This window comes from Mustela lutreola, chromosome 10, assembly GCF_030435805.1.
Source record: "Mustela lutreola isolate mMusLut2 chromosome 10, mMusLut2.pri, whole genome shotgun sequence".
Taxonomy (NCBI): domain Eukaryota; kingdom Metazoa; phylum Chordata; class Mammalia; order Carnivora; family Mustelidae; genus Mustela; species Mustela lutreola.
The window spans coordinates 12,154,991-12,175,083 of NC_081299.1; the positions used below are offsets into that span (position 1 = coordinate 12,154,991).

General features: G+C 57.6%; 1 protein-coding gene across 14 annotated transcripts in view; it reads left to right on the top strand.

The window, feature by feature from the left end:
• Positions 1-20,093, top strand: part of ARHGEF10L (Rho guanine nucleotide exchange factor 10 like) — a 156,103-nt gene that overhangs the window by 79,586 nt on the left and 56,424 nt on the right. For 8 of the 14 annotated variants that reach the window (XM_059134833.1, XM_059134830.1, XM_059134838.1 and 5 more), the window contains exons 8-15: positions 5,231-5,347; positions 8,069-8,177; positions 10,659-10,765; positions 12,823-12,900; positions 13,833-14,012; positions 15,025-15,141; positions 15,692-15,784; positions 16,504-16,677. In XM_059134833.1, the coding sequence (XP_058990816.1) occupies positions 5,231-5,347; positions 8,069-8,177; positions 10,659-10,765; positions 12,823-12,900; positions 13,833-14,012; positions 15,025-15,141; positions 15,692-15,784; positions 16,504-16,677 (975 nt within the window). Of the gene's footprint in view, positions 1-5,230; positions 5,348-8,068; positions 8,178-9,735; positions 9,923-10,658; positions 10,766-12,822; positions 12,901-13,832; positions 14,013-15,024; positions 15,142-15,691; positions 15,785-16,503; positions 16,678-20,093 lie in introns of those variants that run through there. The other 6 variants (XM_059134837.1, XM_059134840.1, XM_059134841.1 and 3 more) reach the window with 2 other exon arrangements.

Here is a 20,093-nt window from a genome sequence, read left to right on the forward strand (position 1 = left end):
GCTGGTTTCCGAGTCATGGAAGCCAAGAAGAGGATGGATTGTCTCCTTCCTCCTGAGATGGCCTGTTCCTCCCGTTCTATAGAAGCCACCAGAAAGCAGAGTCTAGCGGTGTGGGGTTTCATGGGGGAATAGTGTCTTACAGGCAGGCCCAGCCCCACCAGAGGTGACTGGGTTCCCTCAGCCTCCTTCTGAAAAGACACAGACAAGTAGACACCCAAAGGTGGTACAGGAGAAGGCAGGGGCCCCAGGACGAGGCTGGGTTACACGTACCTCCCGAGTCCTGCCTAGTGCCTCCTGTCCCTTTCTGAGTTTGAGGATCCCCTCTGGAGGGGAGATGCTGGCCAGGGCAGCATCTGCACTTCGACGCTTTGGATAGACCTTCCTCCACCCAGGAGGGGCTTCCCAAGTTCCCGAGAAGCCTGGGAGTTGAGCCTGTCTCCTTTGAGTCCAGTCTTGTGGCTGGGCCTCCATCGGTTGGGCCACCGAAAGTGGCCTTGACATCTTGCTTAGGATAAAGTTAAGCATCTGTGATAGCTACTGTGTGTCCAGTCATTTCTGAGGGTGCGGGCAGGGGTGCATGGGGACAGGAAGGCCCAACCCAATTGGCCAACCATTATGGTCTAGGAGGAGATACCAAATATGAAGCAACTTGCCAAAAATGAGGCCAAGGATGCCTTTCTGCAAACACGAGCCCAAGTATCTCGGGCTGCATGCGGGACACGGGCTGATAGGGCTAGTCAGAGGGGGGCTTCTCTGGCACAGAAGCCAGGGGGCTGGGAAGTGTCCCAGGCTGGACTAATGGCCCAGGAGAAAGCCTGGGAAGAATCCTGTTCCTCTTCTGTCCTGGGAAGGGACAGCATGCCCTGCTTTAGGGGAGAAAGGGTCCAGGTTATGAAGCCAGCATTGTCCCCGGGCGCCCCCCTAAGATGAGGGCAGGTGTTTGGTATACTGTGAGTGGAAAGTGCTCGAGGCCAGACTGACGCTCATTCTCAGCCTCTGGCAGTCTCCTCCTAGTTCCCAGCGGCAGCTTTGCCAATCCCTTGCCTTCTTACTGGGGACCCGGAGGGAAACATAGACATCTCTCAGAGGGCAGGAGGCAGGCGGATGCTGAATTTGGGCTCCCCAGGGTTGGTCCTCAGACTGGCCTAGACATCAGGATCACGAGGGATGCTGATTTTTTTTTTTTTAAGATTTTATTTATTTATTTGACAGAGATCACAAGTAGGCAGAGAGGCAGAGAGAGAGAGAGGAGGAAGCAGGCTCCCTGCTGAGCATAGAGCCCGATGCGGGACTCAATCCCAGGACCCTGAGATCATGACTTGAGCCGAAGGCAGCAGCTTAACCCACTGAGCCACCCAGGCGCCCCAGATTTTTTTTTTTTTTTAAAGATTTTATTTATTTATTTGACAGACAAAGATCACAAGTAGGCAGAGAGGCAGGCAGAGAGAAAGGAGGAAGCAGGCTCCCTGCTGAGCAGAGAGCCCAATGTGGGGCTTGATCCCAGGACTCTAGGATCATGACCTGAGCCGAAGGCAGAGGCTTAACCCACTGAGCCACCCAGGCGCCCCTTGAGGGATGCTGATTAAAATCACAGACCCCAGGGCCTTACCCCCAGGAACTCTGGTTTAGGGTTCAAGTCAGCCACCTATCTGCTTTGAACCAGTGCTCTTGTTCCCAGGGGATGCGAGGGGCCAGGGAGAGAAATGCGGGGGCTGGCCCTCTCCATGGCTGGGCCCCAGGGGAGGAGTCTCTGGGGGGTTGCCCATTACCTCTTATCTGTGGACCCTCCAGCGAGGGGCTTCTTCGGACCCTTCCTCGGCAGGCAAACCTTGCAGCAGGGTTCTTGAATTTCTAACCATGAGGACATTTGCCTTGGCCATGGGCCAAGGCCTGTCTGTTCCCTGAACAACAGGCTTCCAGCAAGACAGGGGCGCTGTGGTGGCGGGAGGGAGCTTTCCTCTGGCGCCTACCTCTGCCCTGAACACCCCGCTGAGCCTTCTTCGCTGTGCTCTGCCCTCCTGAGCTGCTGGGGGCCCACCTGCTCCCATGCCTGGCCCTGCACTGGCTGCATGGTTTGGGGCCGCCATTGCTTGGCTGTGTCTTGTGTGTGCTGTGGGGCATCAGGCAGCAGAGATCTGGTGGCATTTGACCCTGTCCTTGGAGTCTGATGGGGGGCCTGACTCCCTGTCCAGCTGCAGGAGAGCTAGTGTAGTCCCTCCTTCAGGGGTCTTTGAAGGGCGGCCCTCAGCTGGTGGATTTTTGCCAAAGAAAGTGACTGAAGGGTCTGCAGAAGGACCTCCTTGGAAGCCTCTGACCTAGATGTAAGCAGGGGCCTGATCCTGTTATGTTAATAAATACCTGCTGGTTGCAAACCATGGTCAGTGGGATTTTTTTCCCCCCAGTTGTAAAACAGGCTGCGTTGGACTTTTCCTTTTTCTGACCATGACCTCTTCATAATTGAGGTTACCAGTGATCCAGCTGGCCAGAAATGCCAGCTCTGACCTCAGCCTTGCTCACTCCTCTGCTCGGATCTGGCCAGTCTGCCATTGACCTCTGATCCTGGTTCTTCTAATCCTGAGAAAGGCAGAGGGGCAGTGCAAAGCCAGGCCCTTTATGATTTTATTGTGTCAATTTACAGATGAAACAGGACTCAGGATAAACCCCAACGCTCACAGCTTTGGGGAGTCTGAGTAACTCTCAGAAGGACCCCTGTTCTGCTGTTTCTTTGCATTAATAGTAATGAGCAGTTGCTTAGCATGGTATGTTTACAAAGCAGTTCATGCAGTTTTCCTAATACCCTAAAGTGGTTGGTATTATTTGCATTAAAAGTCTCATTTTATTGATCAGAGAAGTCAATACAGAAGCTTAGAGGCAAAACGATATGGTTAGGGTCACCCAGGAAGTGAGTGGTAGAGCTGTAACTCAATATCACATCTGATTTGAAAGGAAATACGTCAACCTTCTGTCCATGCATGCATGCAACCATTAATCCATCCGTCTGTCTGTCCATCCATCCATCCATCCATCCATCCAAGTGTCTATCCCATTTTTCCACCTGCCCATCTATCCATCCAACCAAGTATCCATCCAGGTATCCATCCATCCATCCATCCATCCATCCATCCATCCAGGTATCCATCCATCCATCCATCCAGGTATCCATCCATCTGTCCATCCACCCATCCACCCAACTATCCATGCATCCATCCATCCATCCATCCATCCAAGTATCTGTCCATCCATCCATCCATCCAAGTATCTGTCCATCCATCCATCTAACATGTCTATCCATCCATCCATCCATCCATCCATCCAAGTATCCATTTATCCATCCAAGTATCCGTCCATCCATCCATCCATCCATCCATCCATCCATCTATCCATCCATCTATCCATCCATCCATCCATCCAAGTATCCATCCATCCATCCATCCAAGTATCTGTCCATCTCCATCCATCCTTCCAAGTATCCATCCAAGTATCCATCCATCCATCCAAGTATCCGTCCATCCATCCATCCATCCATCCACCCATCTATCCATCCATCTATCCATCCATCCATCCATCCATCCATCCATCCATCCATCCAGGTATCCGTCCATCCACACATCCATCCATCCATCCATCCAAGTATCTGTGCATCCATCCACCCATCTATCGATCCACCCATCTATCCATCCATCCATCCATGTATCCGTCCATCCAAGTATCTGTCCATCCATCCATCCATCCAAGTATCTGTCCATCCACCTATTTATCTATCCATCTGTCCATCCATCCATTCAAGTATCTGTCTATCCATCCATCTATCTGTCCATCCATCCATCCATCCATCCATCCATCCAAGTATCTGTCCATCCATCCATCCATCCACCCGTCTATGCATCCATCCATCCATCCATCCATCCATCTGACCAACTATCCATCCATTCAACACATATTGAGCACTTAGAATTTGTAAGGTAGTATAGTAACAGTTTCCATGTTTTGAGCACTTACTAAGTTCTGAGATCTACATGTATTACCCATTTAATCTTCTCAGTAACTCTGTGAAGTAGTTACTATCCTGGCCACTTGACCAGTGAGGAATGTCAAGATACTTTAAAGAAGTAAAGATACTTTCCCAGCTAGTGAGCTAGGGATGGTGATTTGAATGTAGACCTGCCTGCCTCCAGAGTTCATGCTCTTGGTCCCTTTACTTGTCTACCCTGGGATTAGTACTGTCTTGGTTTTCTGTATGCTTTACCAAATATCACTATCGCTCACACAATTTAGGCATTTGAATGTCTATCTGTTTGTCTCTCCACCCATCCATCTTCCCAGATAGTATATAAGCTAGTCAGCTACCCATCCTTTCATCCAACTGCCTACCTGCGCTCCCTCTGTCCCTCCCTCCCTCTCTCTGTTAACCCATTCCTTCCTCCAGTGGTGTGCCAGAGCTGGCTCTTCCTCACTCACAAGATCTAGGAACCAATTGTACACTCACTTTCCAAGTCCACATTCAGTGACGTCACACCGGTAGTGTGAAATGCGGCACGGTAAGATCATTCACACCATGGAAATGCTACAAAGCAGCGCTCTTTCTCCTGGAGAAGCACCTGTTCAATATTTACCAGCACAGCATTGCTTCCATCCACCTACAAATTCCGCTGTGTCTTTATTCATTTATCTTACCGTTCACTTGTCCATTCATTTGCCCAGTTCTGCGGTCATCCAGCTGTGTTTATGCATTTGCTCACCCATCCACTTATCTGTCCGTCCAGGCATCCATCATTCATCTGTCCACCCATCCTCTGTCTGTTGTCCATTCGTCTGTCCAGTCATCTCTCCATACCTTCACCGTTTTCCTATGCATTTGCACCCCCCCCATCCTGCCCACCCAGCCCACCACCCATCCATCTCACAAACTTGCTGAGAGCCTCCTATGTCATCAGCCCCAGGCTGGCCCCTGGGATGAGGGGATGCCTGAGACACAGTCCTTATCTTCCAAGTGCTGTTCCCCTTCCCTGAAGGGGGCCTGGCCGGTCCCTTCCTCCTGTCCTCGCAGCAGCCAGGACACCGTGTGTTGGGGTGGGACCCTGCTGGAGCCGATGCCTGGTGGGAGCCCTCCCCACGCCCCACATGCCACCTCACCTGGTCTCCTTTCTCCTCTGTTGTCCTGTTTGTCTCCTCCCGTCCCGCCTGCTCCTCGCACCTGCTCTCCTTCTGCCTGGCTGCTTGGGGGCTCCAGCTTTCTCCAGACCTGACTAGGCTAAAGGAGAGATGCGCCAGGACTAAGAGAGACATCTTGGCTCTAAGAGCTGGGGGGAGAGACATGCAGGCGCTGAAGCACAAGTGCGACTGTAAGGTATTGTCCGTCTGTCCCCCTGCGTCCTGGCCGGGGCCCTGCAGAGGGGGGCCTGAGCCCCTGGAGCCTGCCCGACATGGGAGCCTGGCTGCATCTCATGTCCATGCTGGGACTGGCGCACTCCTTTCCACGTGCTTGCCTCTCTCTCTCTGAGCAAAAGCTTAGGGGTCTGCCAGCATTCCTGTGGGGTGGGGTCTGCACGCTCTCGGACCCTCCGCATCACCGGGGAGCTGACTCCTGTGCTCCGTCCCCAGAGAGGCTGATTCTGGAGGTCTGGCCTAAGGCCTAGGCACCTGCAGATTTGCGAACTCTGGCGGTGGGTGAGGGTGTGAGCGTGAGTGAGGGACACTGGACATTCCTGCCCCTCTGAGCCACTCACAGAGATCCAGGCTAAGGAAGCCTGTAGGAGAAATTACAGCACCTTCTTCTCAAATGGGACTCAGACTTCTGGATCATGGTGACATCGACAGCAGGGACTTCCCTTAATTGAGCACCTGCTATGTGCTATGGGCTTTGGAGGCCTACAGGCCTGGCTTTGGATCCCAGTCCCACCACTTCCTCTCTGTGTGATCCTGGGCAGGCCTCTTGACCTCTCTGAGCCTTGGTTTCCTCACCTGTGAAATGGGGGCATTGATAGTACCTGTCCCCAGGTTGGATGGAAGGAAGGATTAGGTGAGCTCAGATCTGTGAGGTGCTCCATGCTGCCTGGGAGGGTCAAAGTCCTGTTATGTGTGCGCCTGTTGGTTTTGTCCCCAGGGCACCTGGGGAGGCAGCTATCTCTCTCTGCTGTCATTTGGCATCAGTGAGGCTGGTGAGTGAATCAGCGGACTGGTAGTCACTGCGCTGGGAAGCGGCAGAGCTGGGATTCAAACCTGGGTCTGTGCGTACCGCAGCTGAGTGGTATCCATCCTGGGCCACTGCTGGTTCCGACCAAACCTGAGACCTCCTGGGAAGAGGGGACAGACACTATAGTGTGCAGGATCCTTGTATAGACATGCCACAGGGGGGCCTGTGACCTGAATGGGGCGGCTTCACTTCTCAGAAGGCCAAGGCCCAGAGAAGAGCCAGGAGCTCATGAAGGGCAGAGTCCACCACTGGGGTTCCCGCCCTGACTGTGACCCTGGACTCGGACCCCCCGCCCGGCCCCTGCACTGTGAAGGTGGGTGAAGGCAGCAGGCTGACTTGGGGACACCTTCTGGGGTGTTCACTTGTTGCTCTTTTTTGCCCAGGAAAATGCCAAGAGAAGACCGCTTTGGGAGTTTGTAGGACAATTTCCTGCCTCGGCTCTCTGCCAGGAAGGAAGTGGGCTCAGAGCAGAGGTTTCTAATCTGGGGGTTGTGACCCCTCCCACCACTCCCCCAGAGGAGGGTGAGCATCTTTGTGTAGTTTCTGGGGTCGGTTTTTTGTCCTTCTCCTTAGATTATCAAGGGGGTTATGACCCCCTGACCCCCACCCCAAGAGGCCAGGAATCACTACTGAAGAATTGTGCCATTGAGACGCAGGGAGTCCCCGGGGGACCTCCTCTTCCCCATGCTCATTGTTTCCGGAAAGTCAGCATTGTTCCTGAAAAGCCACCACCCTGTGCCTAGGCCCAGCACCCTGTGGGTTTTTGCAAGCCAGAGAGCCAAGCAGTATGGGGGAGGGGGAGCCGGGGCTTGTTTGGAGGAAGGTGATAGGGAGAGCAGAGACCCAGGCCCCCCCCCACCACAAGATGTGCTCTTGCCTTCTGCAGAGAGCCTCAGGGAGGAGGGAGTGCTCTGAGAACTCCCTGCTGGTTAGGACGGTCACGTGGTTGTTTACATTTAAATCAATTACAGTGAAATATAATCCGGACCTTGGGTCCTCAGCTGTACCAAGAGTTATTTGTGGCTGGTGGACCCCCAGTGGGTATTTCCATCATTATAGGAAGTTCTTTCAGGGGGCGTTCTGTCGGGGAAGATGCTGGGGCTGGGGGCTGGGGACTGAGGGGTGCAGGAATGACTTAGGGGACAGCAGCTCCGTGTGCAGGCCCCGGTCCCCCAGCACTCAGGGTGCCGGCTTCCCCCTCCCGGGTCCGCTTCCCGTTCTGCTCAGCTTGCTGCATGGTGTCTGCGGGTCCCTGCCTGCACGGGGAAGCTGCGCTCCGCTCTGTGGACACTTCAGCCTTCCCCCACTTTCCTGGGCCTCGGCTCAGTAAGAAACTTGGCTGTTTGGTGGGGATGGGGGGGTCCTCACTTGGGTTTGGCAGATAGGATGGGTGTGTGCACTCACGACCCCTGAAGTAACCGTGGGTGTGGTCGTTTTACTGTTCAGCATGCCTCCCTGGACCCCGTCTGTTAGTCCTCATAGACCTTGGCACATCTCAGTAGGGAAACTGAGGCTCAGTGAGGTTAAGTGACTTGTCCTGAGAGGTATAGCTGGGATCTGAACCCGGGCCTGGCTCTCCAGGCCTCAAGTCTTTCCCCAAAGGGAGACAATCAGGTTAAGACCCCTTTTTGCCGATTAAGTGGGTTCCTCCAGGGTGATCCCCAGAGAACGAAGGCCCCTTCTCACCTTGCCCCGGGATGTCTCAGGTGCCACTGCCTGGTTGTCCCACCGGGCTTCTGCTGGAACTGTATGGGCCCCAGGGTCTTGATGTGTGCCGCTCCGGCTGGGAGGCCAGGGTGGGGCTGGTGGCCCTTGGTGGCAGGCATCCTGGGGTGTCCCTCAGCTTCTCTGATGAGCCCTTCTGCCTTTGCTCAGATGACCCAGCTCATGAGGGCGGCCAAGAGCGGGACCAAGGACGGGCTGGAGAAGACGAGGATCGCCGTCATGCGCAAAGTGTCCTTTCTGCACAGGAAAGACGTTCTTGGTGAGGCACCGTGGGCCTGGCCGGCAGGAGGCTGGGGCTCAGCTCTGTGACAGCGGGGGCAGGTGGGCGAAGCCACCTGGGGTCTGGCATCCTCTGGTGGTAGGGGATGGGGACTGACCCCCAAATATCTTGGTTGGTCCCTGTCAGGTTCCCCTCCTCAGGCAGGTATGGCCCACCTCTTTTGGAGGGAGGTGGGGCCTCTCCCTTCAGTGTCCCTGCCCTTGGTCTCTGTCCTGGCAGTCTTGGCTTCCTGCCTCCCACACTGTTCAGCTCACCTGACTTCATCTTTGAACGTTCCCGCTCTTTCCTTTGTCCATCGCCCATCTGTCCACCAGCCAATATTTATTGAATACCCCGAAGTGCTGCACCCCATGCTGGGTATAGGGCCACCAAGACTAACAAAGCAGCATTTCCTCGGGGAGTTCTGGGCTCATATAAACAGGAAGTGACCACAGAGGCTGACAAGCAACTGTGGGGAGCCGGGGAGGGGGGGAATGGAGGGGTGGGGGAGGGAGGGAGGGACAGGAGCTTGGAGGAGCGCAATGCAAATGAGTGGTCAGGGATGGGCTGGGAGCAGGAGGGGGATGGACCCAGGTCAGTCAGGTGGCGGGGAGTGGGGCAGGAAACTGGTGCTCTGGGCGGAGGCGTCAGCATGGAGCTGGGCAGTAGGAGATGTTCAAGAAATGATTTTCGTGAGGGTCAACATTTATCAAGGATTTACTGTGTCTGGGCACCCTCTTATGATCCTTACAGTTCCTTGCTTAATCCTTGCAGACACCAGACAGTCCACAGGACTGCCCTGTTCCCATGTGGAGATGAGCTAACAGGCACAGAGAGGTTCAGTGACTCGCCTGGGGGCACACAGGCGTGGGGAGGATGGCCGGGGCTCCATGTGGCTGGAGTAAGGGGTGGGGCGTGAGAGGCTGGAGCCAGGTCAGCACAGATATTCAAGCCAGGGAGAACTCCGAGACTCTGTGCCCTCTTGAGAAGTTATGTGCTTTCCTTTCTCTGTGCTTCCATTTTCTCATCCGTGCAGTGGGGCCCCTGTGGCATCTGTCTCAAGGGCCATGGTGAGAATGACCGAGGCAGTGTGTGGACAGAGCTCCTGGCTCTGCTGTGATGCATGTCATTCTCGGGGGGCATTTACTGGAGTGGAGGTGTTTGGGGCTGGGGCGACGTCTCGCCGTTGTGGGTTCAGATCCCGGTTCCACAGCCTCCTGGCTTCACGACCTTGCATCATTCTTAACGGGGGCTGGTTCCTCATCCATGAATTGGGTTCAACCCCACCGCTGCTTGCACCTGCTCCAGCACGGAACCTTTGGGGAAGCCACCGGCCCCCGAAAGGAGCCCTTCCAGGCTTAGTGGGGTGGCCTGGAGGAGGGACAGGTTAGACAGGCTGGTCGGCTGGGAGCTGCTCCTGGTCACCCTCCCCACCCCCAGACTGGCCAGGCTGCCAGCAGGCTCTCCCTAAGCCCTCCCCACCCCGCCCGCCATCCCAGAGCCTTGCCTAAAGTGACCCTCCCACTAGCGGCGTTATTAATAGCCGCGGCAGGGCTCGGATCGCTGGCCAAGAATGTTACCCAGTGGCGCGTGGGGGAAGAGGAAGCCGCGGGGCCGGCGGCTGGGGTGGGTGCGGAGTGATGCCCGGGGTACCATGTGGGCCAGGCAGGAGGGCCTTCACCACCCCCACCCCCACACTGTGGTCCGCTGTCCCTCCTCCTCCTCCTCTTCTGTCTCCTGTTCAGGTAAGGGCCTGCCTGGGTGTCCCTGCTCCCTCAGCTCCGGCTCAAGGGTCACTGCTACCTCCTCCTTCCGAGCTTACCCGCAGCGCCCGACTGCCTACGGCCGCCACCACTGGGTTTCAGGCCCAGAGCAGCTAGGGTCCCGTCTCCCTGTGCCCGCATCTCTCTTGAGGGGACAGAGCCTTCCAAGGCCAGATCCCTGCACTCTGCCTGACCTCCCTCTTTCTCTCTGCGGGAGGCTCTGTCTGTCTCCTGCCCTCTGTCCAACAGCTGCCCCCACTCATGTCTGCACTGTCCCCTTGAACTTTTTTCCCTTTGGGTCTGTCTGCATTTTTTTTTTTTCTTTTTATGAAAAGAAGAAAACACAGCTAAATAGCCCTGTTCTTCTTGGGGCTTACTTTCTTCCCCCTTTTGGGCATCCAGAAGAAAACTATTTTTAGTGCCTAGTGATGGAGACATGGGCCGCCTGGCTTTCACCGGGCCAGAGGCAGACCGGTCTGAGCAGGGACTGTGACTTCTGGCAGAGTCCATGCTGCGAGCTGGAGCCCTGAGGCACGCCGCTTTGTGTGGCTCCGCTCGCTCCCCTTTATTTCTGGCTGGACAAATCTAGCAGAGTACAGCAGTGAGTGACCCTCTGTGGCCTCGGGACCCCGGCTCAGGGTGGTGCCCAACTCCTGGGGGCTGAGCAGGGTACGGTATCCTCACTTCTCATATTTCACCAGCCCATCTGACTTTCCAGGTGACTCGGAAGAGGAAGACATGGGGCTCCTGGAGGTCAGCGTTACGGACATCAAGCCCCCGGCCCCGGAGCTGGGCCCCATGCCCGATGGCCTGAGCCCTCAGCAGGTCTGTGTGCAGAGCTGGTTGGTGGGGGCCTTCAGGTGGAGGGGTGGTCAGGGGCCCCGTGAGTCTGGGTCTTGAAGGTAAAGTGTCGAGTGGGGGCTCCCGGTGGATCCTCAGCTTCTTGTCTCACCAGCTACACAGCCTTCCAGACTGGACCCCACTGGTGCCATGCCATTGTCCCAGGGAGGTGGGCCCCCACGCCTTTGGAGTGATTGCTTCCCAGCCCTGGGGGACCGGAGCATTCTCGCTTAACTGTTTTACATGGCAGTGTTGTTCGCAGGAAGGGGGTGCTGTGACGGGAGGGTTGAGGGCCATTAAGCTCATCCAGCTTAGGCGCATCCGGCCTGCCCTCTGTCCATGGGCTTCTCCCAGGCACTGGGGGCCTTGGGCGATGCGCCTCTTTTCCCCCTCAGTGTCACCCTGGGACCGAGACTGGGTGACCTTGCTCTAGGCCTCCCTCAGGGGCACGTTGTCACATTGGCTGTCCCAGCCACGAAACGGGGAGAGACCCCCAGCCTTCTCTGAGTGTGGGGATGCTGAGCAGGTCGTGTCAGGGAAGCAAGCACCAAGAAGGGGTTTGCCTCTCTTGGGACTGGCAGAAAATCCTGATGTTTGGCCTCTTTAGAAAACCAGGGAGATGACCTGTGGCCACTCCTTGTGTCTCAGGAGTCCGTCTGCCCGCTTCCTTCATGTCTGTTACCCCTGCCTCAGGCACCGAGGTGGTGATGCTCGCCACCGGGCAGCAAGCCCTTGCCAGAGCATTCGGAGCTGGACTCATGATCCTGGGCTCCTCCCCCTGGCGCTGGCCGGGCCTCTCTCCTCAGGAAACTCCTGGGTCCTGCTCAAGCAATGTTCATTACTCCTCACCACTGGCTCTCAGTCGAGGCGATTTTACCCCCCAGGGTAGTTGGCCACATCTGGTGACATTTATGGTTGTCACAAATGTCTGGTGACATTTATGGTGTCCTTGGAACCTAGCGGGTAGGGGCCAGGGATGTGGCTCAGTGTCCTACACTGGCCAGGCCCCACAACTGAGAATCACTGGCCCCAGGTGTCAGGGTGCTGAGATCGGGAACTCTGCTCTGGGACTAGCTCGGACCCCCAGGGATCGCAGACAATGCATCCAGCCATGGGGTTGTATGGGCCGTGGTCGGGCCCTGGGCCTGTGGGGCTTGCTGAGAAGGATGTGCCAGAGGCAGAGTGGAGGTGTCCCAGGGGAGCAGGGGAGATGGCGGCGTTGGGGACCTGGATTGCTGCTCAGGATGGCTGTCAGGGCACTACGATGGTTGGTCCCCTCCCAGCCACGGACCATGGTGGATGGGCTCCTGCCTCAGACACCTGTCCCACGACACCTTTCATGACCTCTGGCCTGGCTTTGGGTCACCCAGCATGCTCTAAAAACCCCAGTACCCGAGTGGTGCCCTGTACTGCCTCTATCAGACTATCGGGGCTGGTGGCTGCGGGGGGCAGTAGTTTCAAAGACCCCATGCGAGGCCGCTGAGCAGCCGAGTGTGCCACTGCCACTGCCGGCTCTGTGCTGCTGACCAGGGGAGGTCTGTTGGACTGGGGCTGGTCAGGCTGCGCCTGAGCATGTGTGGACTTGGGCTGAGGAGAGAAGGGGCCAGCAGGAGGGGGTGGGATGTTTGGCCTGCAGTGGAGCCCCCTTGGGGGGGTGCGAGGGCACCCTATGGCCCACCTGTGGGAGATGGATTGGTGGGGGGTGGGATCTGCAAGGCACGGAAGCTGAGATCTCTCTTCCATCTAAGAATTTCCTAGTTGCCCAGGGAGGGGCCTGCCTGACCCCATGCAGGGGAGGTGGTGATTCCTTATACCTGGATGACTGCAGGCAGAGGTGTGGCAGGGCGCTAGGGCCCCAGCACCCGCACCCCCACCTGCAGTCTGGGCTCTGTGGGGAAGTGGACGCCCGTGGCTCCCAGTGCTCCCCGGGGCGGGCTCTGGCACCGAGGCTTCTTTTCCTGGCACGCTGGGCCCGGCACCTGTCCTCACTCAGCCCGTGGGGCGGCAAGTGCAGGCGCTGACCACGCTCTCTGGCCGCACAGGTGGTCCGGAGGCACATCCTGGGCTCCATCGTGCAGAGCGAAGGCAGCTACGTGGAGTCTTTGAAGCGGGTGCTCCAGGTACGACTCCAGGGGCCTCTGGGGAGACAGCAGGGAGGACCCCAGAGGGACACTTTGTGATGAGTGTTGGGGACAGTTCTAAGGGGAAGGGGCCACAGGCCACCTCTTTTGTGGGGACAGCAGGAATTCCTGACACCTCAGTGTTCACGGGGTTCTGCATTTTGGATACAATGTTAGGGGTCTGTGAAGGGAGGCGTGTCCTGTAGGGCGGAGGGTGCCGTGCCTTCCTCGCCCCTCTAGGAGCCCTGGGCAGGGTCGTGTCTCCGAGCCTCCTGGGGCCACCGCGAGGCTGGAGCAGGTGTACCCTCTCTGGCAGTCAGGATGCCTGGTGTCACTGTGTCAACTCTGGTGCCAGCCTGGTCTGGGGTCGGCACTCCTGATGTCCTGAACCCTCTGGGATGCCCTGGCCTTGGGAGAGGCCAATAGGGAGGCCATTTTTGGGGTTGTGGGTGTTGGTGACACCCTTTTCCTCCCCTCCTGAGTTCGGATCCACAGAAGGGGAGCCCAGGCATCAGGCAGGGAGACGTGGAAATATCACTGTGTTAGCGGGTTGGGGCTAGCTCTGGGTCTAGGGGCCATGGGAGCTAGCTGGGACATCACTGCCACCTCTCCTTTGGGGGACTGGCTCAGTCATAGGCAGAGCTGGATAGGGCCAGCTGGGGCCTCAGGGCTTTGCCTCCATGGGGCTCTGTGTGGGCGTCTTCTTCCCACCCCCGTTTCACACCCAAGTCCAGGAGTAGGTGTGGGTTGTGGGCAAAGAGGGGCCAGGTGTGTTACCTCTGGAGATCCTTCCAGAAGGATGAGGAGTGAGGAAGGTCTGCCTGTGGTCTGCCGAGTCCTGCAGGGGCCTTGTCCAGGTTGCCTGCGGGGCAGGTGGGGGGAGGGGCCATGGCGGGGCTCCGGGGCACTGACCGCCTGCCCGGGCCCTGCAGGACTACCGCAACCCCCTGATGGAGATGGAGCCGAAGGTGCTGAGCGCCCGCAAGTGCCAGGCGGTGTTCTTCCGCGTGAAGGAGATCCTGCACTGCCACTCCATGTTCCAGATAGCCCTGTCCTCCCGCGTGGCTGAGTGGGATGCCACCGAGAAGATCGGGGACCTCTTTGTGGCTTCGGTACGTATCCCCAAACTCTCAGGTGCAAACCGCAGCCCTGACCTGGGTGCCATCCGGGCCGGCTTCCTGCCTCCACCTGGTCACCTCTCCAAGCCGGCAGGGGCCGGGAGCCGCAGGGCCCGGGTCTGCCTGGCCCCAGATGGGGTGGGCGTGTCACTTTCCAGTAGGTCCTTGGAGGCACCCACGGCTCTGGTGCCGGTGAAGCCTGCTTGCTGTTCTGGCCCTGCCTAGTGGCAGCCCCTGCAGGAGGCCAGATACAGTGGGCAGCCACCCAGCTGGTCCGCAGCTTCCCTACTGAGTGCTTGTGGGGTGCCCAAGGTCAGCCCTGCTGGTGCAGGCCGTGGCCTTGGCCCCCAGAGGACGCTGCAGGGCATTGGACTAGCGCAGTGGATTGCGCTCCAGGAGGCCTGCCTGGGCTAGCTTGGTTTTGTCCCCTAGGGCGGCTCCAGGCTCTCTCTGGGTTCAGGTCCACAGCTGAGGGGGCCTCTTGTGAGCCCCAGAGCCATTCATGGAATGTGAGGGGGGTCAAGTCGGGCGAACTCCACTTTGATCTGTTGTAGGTCATTGGGTTTTTCTAAAAGAAAAAAAAAATCGTTGTTTTGAAAATCCCAGCACTCAACAGATCTGATGCCCTGGGCAGTGTGGACAGGGCCTGGGGACAGGGGTGCCGTCCTTGGGGCTGGAGGGCCAGGGTGTGGTGAGGAAGGGCACGTGGTGAGGGGTGTCAGGTGTGTCCCCAACCCCGCCTTCTCCTCCGTTCGCCTTTCAGGGCTGCCCTGCTAGGGGCGGGGGAGGGTCCCTGGTCTCTTGGCACCACCTCTTCCTCCCTGGGACCGCGGGCATCTCTCCATCTCTCGGAGCCTGTTTTGCTCCTCTCAGTGGGGTGACAGGTTTTCCTGACCTCAAGGCTAATTGTGAGCCTCCGGGTAGCCAGTACGGAGGGCGGGGGTGCTCGCCACCCTTCCCCTCACGTCGTGGTGACCCTCTCTCACTGTGCTCGTGCCCGTCCCAGTTCTCCAAGTCCATGGTGCTAGATGTGTACAGTGACTACGTGAACAACTTCACCAATGCCATGTCCATCATCAAGAAGGCCTGTCTCACCAAGCCCGCCTTCCTCGAGTTCCTCAAGGTGGGCCAGCGGGGGTCGAGGGCGCCTCTCAGTGGGTTTCTTGGGAGGGAGAGGGCACTGGGACCCAACCTTGGGGGTCGCATCATTGCTGTGGCCTGGGTACCTCCCCTCTTTCCTTTGGGACAGCCCTAGTGCCATGGGAAGAAAATCGGTCCCTCCTGCCCCCCAGGAGGAGGCTGATAATGAGTTAGAGGGTCTGTCTGCAGCTTGGGAAGCTGGAGTTGGGCCAGGTGGAAGTGGGGGTGGTTTCCTGGTTATGGTGTTAGTCCAGAGGCCTTAGCCTGACTGCTCCAGCCTGCCAGGACTGGGGGGCTGTGTGGGGGGATCCCATGGCTCTGGGCTCTCTCCCAGCCAGAGAGCCCTGGCTGCAGAACCAGGGACCCCCAGGCTCTTCTCTCAGGCCCGAGGCTGAGCAGGGTCCTGGACCCTGGGTGGTGGCGGGGAGAGCCCAGGATGGGCGGCATCTGCCCTCTGGGACGCTCGGCACCCCCTGCAGATGGGGTGGGGGGTGAGGGGGGTTGGTGAATGAGTCCACCTGCTGTCCCAACAGCGGCGACAGGTATGCAGCCCAGACCGCGTCACACTCTACGGGCTGATGGTGAAGCCCATCCAGAGGTTCCCCCAGTTCATCCTCCTGCTTCAGGTACCACTAGGGACTGGCCTCTGGGGACCTGCAGGGTGTGGCCTGGGCGGGCGAGCCTCCTGGGGTGGGGGCTTCTCATCTGTCATCCACAGCCCATCTGTCTGCTGTGGATGGTGGGCAGGACCTCCAGCCCGCGGTCCCCTCTTTCTCTGCTCCCGGAGTGGCGCTGATCATGGTGGACGGCTTATAGTCCACCTCCCTGGCGTGGAGGGCTGGGCTACTGGTGGCGGGAGCCACAGTTGCAGGAAGGGAATGAGGGCCCTCGGGGGTCCTGGCAGCGGGGAGGTGCTCAGTAAGTGAGCTGACCCTAGAGAGAGCGTTAGTCCCCTCACAGGGCCCTGAGAGCTTGGGACACCTCCCCTGATGGCCGAGGGCCCTTAGTCGGGGTGAACCCCCTGCCACTGAGCTGGGCAGGGGGGCTGCCAGGCCGCGGACCCCCGTGGCACTTTCCTCTCTGTCCTCAGAGCTACCAGCTGCAGGAGGGGGCTTTCATCTCAGCAAACTGCTGATCAGTGAATTAGAGATTGAGCCATATATGTATTTTATTTTTTCATACATTAGCTATTTCTTGAGGCCTTGCTATATGTCAGGTACACCTGTCTTGGCCAAAAGCAGGACACCTTCAGCCCCAGTCTCTGCAGGGGGTAGGAGGGTCCCTGGCCAGGGGAAGGGTCTCTGGGGTGGGGTTCTCAGCCCTGGCTCTCTCGGGGTCCTGGCAGGACATGCTGAAGAACACTCCCAGAGGCCACCCGGACAGGCTGTCCCTACAGCTCGCCCTCACGGAGCTGGAGACGCTGGCTGAGAAGCTCAATGAGCAGAAGCGGCTGGCTGACCAGGTGGCCGAGATCCAGCAGCTGACCAAGAGCGTCAGTGACCGCAGCAGCCTCAACAAGGTGAGTGCCATGGTCCATCTGCTCTGAGGCCTTTAACACCTGTCTGTGAGCCTCCTCCCATCGGCCGCCCACTAGGTGGCAGTGTTCTCAGAGGTAGGGGAGTCCTTGCTTCTCTCTGAGCCCACGGACCTTACCGGATTAGAGTCTACACTGCACCCCCACATTTGTTATTATCCGTTATTTTAGGATAAAAGCTGATTTTGTCCACCAGTGTCGTTGCCAGGAAAGACACCCGAAATGACAGTCTAGCTTCATGCGTATACAAGCAGGCTCTGGGGTCAGAATCTGGGTTTGAATCCAGATTTTGCCAGTGGTAGTCACTGTGTGGCCTCAGGGGAATCACCCAACCTCTCTGAACCTCACTTGCTCCCTCTGAAAGGAGGAGAACTCAGTGGTGCCGGACCCCAAGGCTGCTGTGAGGCGAACAGAGGAGTCCTTAAGATAAGGTGCTGTTGTTGTTACTAGTGTTATTTGTAAAGAAGAAAGAGGAGAAAAATCCATGCCATGTTTTGGGGTTGCAACTCAGGAACATTCTAGTAAAAAAAAAAAAAAAAAAAAAACAACAAAACCTTGGAAAACTTGCAGATGAGTCCGTATAGAACCTTGTGTTTTCAGAACACAAAGCCGGTACTGAAAAGCGTCGTTCCCTCAAGTCACCTGTTGGTGCACTTGACGTGAGGCGCCAGAAGCCGTACCCAGATCCGGGAGGCCCTGCACCCTGGGCCGCCCCGTTTTGACCGCTGGAGGGTGGAGGTTGGTGGGGATGACTCAGGGTGAGGCAACTGCATCTCAGGGCACAGGGGCAGGGACACTGGCTGTTTGGGGGCAGAGACGTTTGTGGTGTCTTCACGGGGAGGTGTTCAAATCTTTCGGGGAAAAACTGGGAGTCTCCTGGGCCTCAAAAAGCAGAAGTAAGGCCCCATGACGAAGGCCAGTGAGATTTTAGCTACATGGGGTGGAACTTTCTGATAGTGCAGGAAGCTTTGGCCAGAGGACAACAGCCCTGTCCAGGTGGCCCGCACTTCACAGCGTGTGACACTGACCTATGCTGCCATTTTTCATCGCTGCCGCAGGTCTGCGAAGCCTGGACGGGAGAGTCTGTGGGCTGTTCTGAGCTTCAGGGGTCCGACATCTTTTATTTTATTTTTTTTCCCCCAAGGATTTTATTTATTTATTTGTCCGAGAGAGAGAGAGAAAGAGCAAACAAGTGGGGGGAGCAGCAGGCAGAGGGAGAGGGGGAAGCAGGCTTCCTGCTGAGCAGGGAGCCCGATGTGGGTCTCGATCCCAGGACCCTGAGATCATGACCTGAGCCGAAGGCAGAGGCTTACCGGACTGAGTCACCCAGGCGCCCCCAGGGGCCCTGCATCTGAAGAGTCTCCTTCCTCAGGCTACCTTCAGGCTGTACACGTGCTTTTAGGCCCACACACTATTTTTAAGAAGATGGAATCCGTTGCCGTCACTTAAAAATGGAAAGCTGTCCCATAAAATCCAGACTGGTAGGTCTTCTCGAAGTGTTGGAAGAGCCAGCCCGCCTTCCTGTAGGCCACTGGCCACCTGAGAAGCAGCTGCCCATGCTCTCTCCATGCCCAGTTCCCTCCCCGCCTCCAGGCAGGACTCCCTAACCAGCCCCATGCCAGGCCTCTATGTCGGAATGTCTCTAGAAAAACAGACTTCAGTCCAGCCCGGCAGCTGCGCTGGTATCCGAGGGCATCTGCCCTGGGAGGTGTCCTCTTCTACCCCTCACTGGGTCCCCTTCACTGTAACCGAGAAGGTTTCACCGGGGCCGGAGCCGGGGGAAGCTGGGCAGGCGGAGGTCCTCTGTGGCACCTGCTTGGGGGCAGACCCACTGTTCTCTTCTGTGCTGTCCCCCCCAGGGACCCGGGCAGTAGGGGGCTGTGGTCACTGCCTGGAAGTCAGGAGGACCTGTTTGGTGTTGGGCAAGGAACCGAAAGCCCCGAGCCTCAGTTTCTCCACATGTCCAATGGGGGGCATTTTCGAGACGTGTGGGATGCAGTTGTGGCTGTGATGTGACTGCACACTGTGCGTACCCCTGGCCTGGGCCCCCCTTGGGCAATCTCGGCCGGTTCTGAGACCGGTCCGGTGATGTTCCTCTTGCCGTCTGTCACCCAGGGAAAAGCAGAACTGAAACCGGGTGCGTCCCAAACGGAACCCTGCCGGCTGTTTCAAAATGTGCCTGCTCAGGACTCTCCAGGGGAGTGTTTGTGCAATATCCGGCTTCCCCCCCATTCCGTCCCCCTTTTATCTGCCTACGGGGCAGGGGCATGATTGCCAGCAGCCCAGGGGACTTCCAGGTTTTAGGTCATGGCACATGTGGCAGTCTTCAGCGGAGCCTGCTGTCTTCGGGGTGCCAGCGTTGTCTCTGGGAGCTGGCGTCAGCTTGCTGGTGGAGGGGGTGGTGTAAGGCAGCCCAGCCTTAGCCATGATGAGAGCCGCCCCCCCGCCCCAAGGGACCCTGAGTCATTGTTGTGTTAGGGGCCATGGGGCCTCCCAGATCCCTGTCACGCCCGGCTGGCCGCCCGGTGCTGGTGACAGTGCACACGCCTGGCTGTGTCCCGTGCCACTGCTTGGCAAGCTGCTTTACCTCTGGGATCTTGGCTTCCTCTTCTGGGGATGGGGATGGCCTCAGGGGCTGTGGAGCTGCTTAGACAGGAAGTGGGATCCTCAGTGCCCAGCGCAGTGCCCGGCAGGCAGTGGGCAGTTCAGGCCCTTGTGGCAATCTGGGACACATGGTTCTGGGGAGAATGACAGGGCCATCTCTCCCAGGGGGAGGCTTAGGGTAATCTGCCCTTTCCCAGCAGGGGTGAGGAGGGAGGGAAGGATGACTCTTATCATCAGAGTCATGGGTTTTGGGAATGAATTTTGCTGAATGTTTTTCTCCCCTCTGAAAAAAAAAAAAGTCCCTCTCAGTAAAAAGTTATTTTCCCGCTACATCCCTGAGTGGGATGGTGGTCCCGGCGCTGGCAGGGGCTTCTTGGGGTCCAGCCTGAGATTGGCAAATGCCTGCTCAGATGCCTGAGGCTTGAAGGTTTTTGGCCTCTTAGTGGGTCACCTCATTGACGGGCAGATCAGTGCTGGCAGATCAGTGACTCTTCAGTGCTAGCTGTGATGTGACCAGTGCCGTCGTGCACATTGGGCGCTCAGCAGGGCCCCACACTTGGTGTCGTGTTCTGCTGCTGTCACTGTCCTAAAATCCTTAATAATATTTGCACCAGGGCTGCATTTTCATCTTGCACTGGGCTCCGAAATGCCAGGTCCGGTGGTGCGTTATGTGGTGATCTGAGCAGTGGCTCCCCACCCCACTTGACAGCTGGGGAAGCTGGGCTGCGGGCACGCGAAGTGACCTGCCAGGGGCCTGTGTAGCTGGTGTGCGGGGAGCCAGGGTGCAAGCCAGTGTC